The sequence below is a fragment of the Gymnoscopelus braueri genome (genome assembly GCF_963280865.1).
Source record: "Gymnoscopelus braueri genome assembly, chromosome: 3".
Lineage (NCBI taxonomy): Eukaryota > Metazoa > Chordata > Actinopteri > Myctophiformes > Myctophidae > Gymnoscopelus > Gymnoscopelus braueri.
Window position 1 is genome coordinate 34,731,493 of NC_137612.1, and position 7,843 is coordinate 34,739,335.

Sequence of the window (7,843 nt, forward strand, 5' to 3'; positions counted from 1 at the left end):
ACTGATTATGAAAAATAATCGATACAATAATAAATAATTGGTAAATGTGTGTGTGTGTGGGGGGGGTGTAGTTATTATTATTTTATTTTTAAAGAAAAATAGTCAATTGGACGAGAGTATAGAATAGGGCTTAAGTAGTAATCGATTTAGACGTCAATAATAATAATTAATTGTAAATTTTCAGTGCTGATTCATTTGATATGTATCAGCACCTCATTTCCACTTCTTTTGACTCTGATCACATACCTCCAAATACTGATCAATGAATATCGATTTATGGATGTTTCACATTAATTATATTGCTGTTTTGTTTTATGTTCTTGTTTCTGTGCTTTCTTCGTGTCTGCAGTACATAAAAATGGGTAGATTGATTAAATATTTCTGAGGAGGATGTTTACTTGCAATATTTGTCAATTGGGTTTATGATGAGTCCGGATCTACTCGTAGTCTTTGCTGTGCCAGCATTTGCACCAGTCATGTAGGTAGGCTATATCTTGCAGGGATTTACATACCTGATCATCTTGAGGGAAGATTCCTTACTTTCTAGAATTATTTCCAAAAAAACAATTGTTGGGAATAAAACCTTGCTGTAGTCCAAGACAGACAGCAGAGGGCAGCATAGACACGTTCTGGAATAATTCTGTTCTGGTTTGTTGAGCTGTTGCTTTTAACGTTTTAACCATTGAAATCAACCTGATAAAAGTTTATATATTTTTTTTAATTATTGCTCTTACAAAACAATCCCAACCATTTCAGTTCTATTCTATTCTACTACAAGTGAGTTTGTTGTTGGAGATAACATTGCATAATTTAACATAGTTTCCTGCTGTAAACTGACAGGGTGAACAGACCCCTGGCTTACAGGAAACCAACACTTAATATTCCAAATAGAATAGGTTTCCAAGCAGAAAGGCCATAAATAATGGTGGTTTACTTGTTATTTTTCCTCCATGGTTTTCTGTCTCGGATTTGATATAGTCCCTCCTTCCACCTCTCTGTTCTCCCTCCCTCCCTTCAGTCTCCCTCTTTCTCTCCTTCCTATTACCCTCTCCCTGCCCCCATTGCTCTCTCATTTCTCTTTCTATATCTCCCTTTCTTTTCCTCTGCATGCATAGAAAAGGTCTTGACTACATGCCCCTCTCCCCCCTCCCCCACCGCTCCCCCTTCCCCCATACTTTTAGATCCCATAGCCAGGAAGGACGGTGGTAGTTAGTTAGTTAGTCTCTCTTGCTGAAAATTAAACTACATTTGTTAACGTTAATAGATAGCTGGCTTCCTCCCTTCCAGAGAAAAGACAGTCCTGTGTAAACAAGCAGACATCCATTGTCATTGTAGTCTGTAGTGAACAGTGGTGTAAAGTAACTAAGTACATTTACTCAAGTACTGTACTTAAGTACAGTTTTGAGGTATTTTTTATTGTAATAGAGTATTTAAAAATGTCCTTTAAAAAAATGTACTTTTACTTCTACTCCACTACATCTCAGAGAGGAGGACAATATTATACTTTTACTTCAGTACAATTCTTTGAAAACTTTAGTTACTTATTACTTTGTAGATTTAGATTACTATTACAAAACATACATTAACCACTTCAGCCCTATACATTTGGAAACTTTTACTCAATGACATTTTTAATGCCGGACATTTACTTGCAATAGAGTATTTCTACATTGCAGTATTGATACTTTTACTTAAGTAAAAAAATGTAGTACTTCGTCCACCACTGGTAGTGAATATACTAATTACTTATTGCTCAGTTGTGTTGCCGGCCCTCCATGCATATGGATGACTATCCAATCAGAGCGAAGGCGGAATCCTTCCGAGCCATGGAATCGTGACTACTTTTGGGAAGGTTGATCTTGTGCGTCAAAAATCCCTGATATTTGAGGCGCTCCAGGGATTTCGAGCGCGTGCGCAGTGTGACGCCTGACGTATGCTCCGTCGCGCGACGGTCTCGCGCGCCGAAAATAAGCAGACCTACAAGCTCACACAGTATGGTACGCGCGACGCGCTGTGGGCTTGTTGGTCTGCTATTTTTTTGGTGCGCCACACCGCCGTGCGACGAAGCATGAATGGGGCTTTAGTCAGTGTTGCCATGTCCGCTTATTATAAGCGGGCATCTTTTTCTGTAAAGTCTCTTGTAAATATTTGGTAGTTGCGGGGTGCGTTTTTTTGGTCTTGTTTCTAAAGTGTACTTGCTTATTTTGGCTTATTAGGGCTAATTCATATTTAAACCAGTGGTTCTCAAATATTTTCATGTCATGATGAACCCCCAAACTTAATATGTATTTGTCCCTTCCTAACCTCCATCTGAAAATGTGTTGTGCCAGATTTGTGTTGTTATTCGACATTTTATTTCAAGATTTTTTCTACATTGGCTATTTTCAAATAGCCGATGTACAGTACAGTATATAGGTTTAAAGTGACGTTTGTCGCTTCTTTTGGGCTCCTTCTGGGCTTGTTTTCATAGACCTGGTTGCTTATTTCTCTCGCAGAACCTGGCAACCCTGCAGAGCAGAGGAACCCAGCGGTGTTCACAGTCATCATTTCATACCAATCATAGTCTGCGTGTCAGTGCAGTCGACTTACAGCTGGCTGTGAGGACAACTGGCGCGTCTCTTTTTTTAAATTTTTGTCATAAACGATACGTTTTTACTGTGTTGAAACAACTTTTTTTCCCCAAAACATTAATCCTAATAGCCGGGAAATATCTTCCATTCTCCGTGTTGTTGTTCTTCGAGGAGTTTCATTCTTGTTTTCGTTTGTTTTGTGCGTTTAGTAAAAAGTTGGAGGCTGGGCCTTTGGCTTTGTGGACGCACTCACTAGACTTGACTTGTTGTCTCTCACATAATAATTAAAGCTGGTCTTTTCTGTCAACCCGATAAATGCTTCTAACGAAAATGGACCTGCTGAACTACCAGTACCTAGATAAGATGAACAACAACATTGGGATTCTCTGCTACGAAGGTAAACAAAAGAGTCGTGTGTGCGAATGTGTGTTGGAGTCAGCTTTGACAAACTTTGACGGTGCCGCTGCTGTTACATTAACTACAGTGTAATAACGTTGTTACATTGTAACTACAGTTTAATGACATATTGTTGTTAAATTGTAACTACAGTGTAATAACGTTGTTGTTACATTGTAACTACAGTGTGAAAACCTATTGTTGTTATATTGTAACTACAGTGTAATAACTTTGTTGTTGCATGTAACTACAATGTTATAGAATTGTTGTTACATTGTACCTACAGTGTAATAACGTTGTTGTTACATTGTAACTACAGTGTGAAAACCTATTGTTGTTACATTGTAACTACAGTGTAATACATTTGTTGTTACATGTAACTACAATGTTATAGAATTGTTGTTACATTGTAACTACAATGTAATAAAATGTTTGTTACATTGTAACCAGTGTACTAACATTTTTGTTACATCGTAAATACAGTGTATAACATTGTTGTTGCATTGTAACTACAATGTAGTAACATTGTTGTTACATTTTAACTACATTGTAATAATGATGGTTGACAATATGCTCGGAAAGGTTTACTGATCCTGAGCTCAGCTCAGGAGGGTTTTGTACATTTGAATATGCTACATATAATTCACTATGATTGCAAGCTAAAATACAAAATACATAGCCTACATAAAACAGCTTATATTTGTAATTCATCATATTTATGCATTGTGTGTATGAATTTAAATTATAAAAGAAAAAAGAAAGCTAATCCAGCTCATCAAGAAACACATGTTATGTTTCATGCCTATGTTTTGTTTTTTGTTTTCTTTCTTTTAAATTGCTGTGTTCATTCAAATGCTTTGCTCCCTGTATGCTGTCTTCTGGAAAGAAGGGAAGCGTGTTAAATCTTTTTTCTATCCTGTATTGACCTCAAAGAGAAGGCTCTTAATGATTGAGATCAAAGGCTCACTGTGAGTCTGTTAGCCATGTGTGAATTTCAGCACTGTCCTCCCATGTCACAGGTCGATCCCTTGGGGTTGAGTCAGCTCAGTCTGAATGATGATGTGTTGCACAATTATTCAGATTGTTTGCTCTGTTGTGGCTATGCAGGAGACATGTCAGCCAGTCAGCGTGCTACACTCATCGCAATTTGATATTTGTGGCAGAAAGTTGTGTCTGCATTTAAATTGTATCATGACAAAACGTCCAACTCAAACAACTGCTTTATTCCCCTGTGTTTCAAAGAGAACGGGACATAACCAAATAGAACAGCATTATTACTCAATACGAATATAGTTGCATTGCCAAAATCGCAGGAAATGTGATTGCCATGACACTTTAGTTGTGAGTTAGTAAATACATGTTGGACTGGGCTGGTTATCCCAGTCAAAAAGTCTCTTTCCCTTCTCCTTCCTCTGTGGTCTACAAGTTATTTCTAGCATTAGAGGCATTTAACCTGTGGTTATGTCATGAATGTACATATGTCAGCAAGGTGGCTGATAGATGCTGGAATGGTGTAGGAATATTGTTTCCTCTCCTCTGCCCCCCCTCCCCAATCCTCTTCTTCCCTCTCCTCGGCTGTTGTGAGCGCTCACATGTCAGGGGCCGTACTGTAATATGATCCAGTCTGTCTGGGGGCTAAATACATGTTCCTTCCTCTACTCTGTGCCTGTGGATCACCAACCAGCATGCAGATTCAACTACACCCACTGTAGAGAAAAGTGATTCAATTCAAACACTTGTTAAATAAACCCACACCTGCATGTCAAATCAGATTGAAGATTTGAAGTGAAATGTGTTCAAAACACATTCAGTATGTATTGCTGGAAAACATATTACAAAGTAAAATCTCAGTGTACACATGGAACCAAAGGGTCCCATAAGGGTCGATTTGATTCCATTTGTACACTCTTCAAAGTTAAATGTACTGTGTATATTTAGATTTGTCTGTCTTGTCTATCCATCTGACACTCAGTCAGTCAGTCTGTCTGTATATTTCGTCCTATCTGTAACCTCTTTCATCGTCTGCCATCCATGACCCTGTTTCCTATGTTACTTTAGTCCTGTACCAGAATTAGCGGCTCCTCCTCTTTAGATGACAACGTGTAATGCACTGCTAATAGCGTTCCTATATTAATATAGTGCCACCAAAAACCTTTCTGCAAAGAGAGAGAGAGAGAGAGAGAGGGAGGGGACAAAATGGAGACAGAGAGAGAGAGAAATAAATGGTTTTGAATGAAACACCCTGTGACCAACATAAATGAAGTGCTTCTAAAAGCTTTTAGGCTGTTGCTGCTGACTAAGTGCTGTTAGATGGAACAGGTAGAGTGAAAGGAATTGTTGCTAAGCGTCAGTGCTGACAAACATGTGCAGCTGACTTCCACAGAGGCCAATCTATAAGTGGCATGTCTGTCTAAGATGCTTTTTTGTGCTTGTTTTAATCTAGCTGTCATTGTGTGTGTGTGCCCTTTCAGGGGTTATGGACCCTCTAATGGCACTGAATGTAGTGTAGATTCCTATACTCAAACATGCGGCTTCTGCATAGCTAGTGATTCCCCATGTCTTGTACATGAGGGAATATTGGATACATTGGATACACGTTGACCTTAATGATTCTGGAAGCAGAAAACGCAATGGGTCGACTATCTGTCTAAACTCACAAAAGATAGAAAGGATGGAGAAAGAGGCCAATCAATGAGTGTAAAAGAGTAAAAGGCCTTATGTAAAAAAAAAAACATGTTGAGTTGTTGAGTGAAGCATTATGCTGATAGGAGGGTCGTGATTCAGTCAGGGTACGTACAGGTTCCAACAAGCATGAGTGTATCCACATGCATGCACACACACACACACACACACACACACACACACACACACACACACACACACACACACACACACACACACACACACACACACACACACACACACACACACACACACACACACACACACATGCAGAGAAGCCTGTGTCACATGATCTGGTGACAACGGATGGAAATACACAAATCACATCAGAGAATATCTGGCATCCTCTCCATCCATTGTCTTAATAACTCTTCCTCAGGGAAAATCACACCTACTACAAACAGAATGATTTTTATAGCCACAGCTGAATGGATGATACAGGTGGATGATGAATGTCAGTCAGATAACAGATGGAAGAAGGCTCAAGCAGCATTGATTAAGCGAGGAAATAGCAGCAGCATTGATTAAGCGAGGAAATAGCAGCAGCATTGATTAAGCGAGAAAATAGCATAGTTGTTCTTGAATACTATTGAATGACAGCTGATCATGTATGGATTGACACCACAGCCACTGTGCTGTACAGTATGTTGAAAGGACAGATTCAGGGGGTTCACTGACCCCTCCCTCTCTGTCTTTACACCTTTATCCCTATCTCTCTCTCTGCTTTCTTCTTTCTTTTAGCCTTTCAGTGACTCCTGGAATAGAATGCCCCTTTCCCCCCCTCCCTCCCTTTCAATTCATCTCTCTCTCTTTCTACCTCTACCTTTCCCCCCTTCTCTCTGTTAAGCTGCCACCAGTGGCAGGCCGGCTGGCCGGCCAGGGCAACAAGGGAATGCTGCTGACTGTCACTTTTCCTGCTGAACGGGAGAAAAAACGCTGCCTGCTGTGGAAAGGTTGGAAAGCCATGTGCTTTTGTCATCCCCCTACCTCTCTCTCTCTCTGATAGAGATCAAGCCATCTAATGCCCGTTCTAGCGATCCAGCTCACCAAGACAAGAGCCCCTTTGGCGTAGCGTGTTTATTCTTTAACCGCCTCATGCATGTGTCCTTTCAAGTATTTTAAGAATAAAGGATTCATGCATTTTAAAAATAAAGGGATCCCTCAGGCGAAGTTCAGGTTACTCTGAGAATGGCTGCCAAAGATAATCACTCTTTGAGCGAGAGAGAGTGTGTGTGAGGGGGAGAGGAAGAGAGAAAAAAGAGAGAGCGACATGCCCCGACGCATCTTTTTGAAGCGTCCAAAGGCAGCGGAGGAGGGGAGAGGATAGAGGAAGAGAGAGAGACTCACCTCTGTTTGTAATCTGATCTCTTCCTGACTCCTCACTGTTTGAAGCTCTGTCAAGAGAAATAGGCTTTGATCAACTGGACTTAATGAACTGAGAGAGAGAGAGAGAGAGAGAGAGAGAGAGAGAGAGAGAGAGAGAGAGAGAGAGAGAGATAGAGAGGGAGGGGTTGGCAGAGAGAGAGAGAGAGAGAGAGAGAGAGAGAGAGAGAGAGAGAGAGAGAGAGAGAGAGAGAGAGAGAGAGAGAGAGAGAGAGAGAGAGAGAGAGAGACTTGTTTGGGACCTCCAATAACAGTAAAATGTAAGATTTCTGTGGTAGTTCAACACTTTTGACTGATGGAGAATAAACAATCGAATAGGTACACCTGTATACAGTGATACTGTGCTCATGTACCATCCAAGTGTACACGTTTGAATTCACATGAAGCCCACTTAAGTGTTTTGCCTGGGGTTGTGCTGGTTTCGAATGGCCCCAGGATGGTAGTGTAGTGGCTGTGTTGAAATTGCTCGTGAAATGAGAGCCTGTCTGTCCACATTTGACTTCCATGTAAATGCCATTGAAGGCACAAGCTGAAAGGCTGTGGTGGCTCTGGTAATCACCATAACCAGGGTTGCTTATCATTATGACTTAAGCTGCAACCCCAAATAAGCTACAAACCCTTACCAGAGCCGTAACCACTTGAACCCTAGCGTCCCTATTCTGGGCATGTCATAATAGGCGATTATTTGGTGAAAATAATAGCTCTAGTTTGCCTATTTTTGGTGTATTGGGGGTCAAAAAGAGGAGAACTGACTCCTATGGGACGCCGGCGGTCACGGTATATACATAGGGTTAAAGTGGTTCATTGCACCA

General features: G+C 40.6%; 1 protein-coding gene across 2 annotated transcripts in view; it reads left to right on the top strand.

Annotated features, from left to right (window-relative positions):
- The window catches only part of vgll4b (vestigial-like family member 4b), a 53,859-nt gene that overhangs the window by 21,293 nt on the left and 24,723 nt on the right, over positions 1–7,843 (top strand). The window contains exon 1 of one of the 2 annotated variants that reach the window (XM_080421426.1): positions 2,567–2,967. The exons of the other annotated variant lie outside the window; for it this stretch is intronic. Within the exon in view, the coding sequence (XP_080277552.1) occupies positions 2,886–2,967 (82 nt within the window). The 5' untranslated portion in view covers positions 2,567–2,885. Of the gene's footprint in view, positions 1–2,566; positions 2,968–7,843 lie in introns of those variants that run through there. 2 annotated transcript variants of the gene reach the window in all.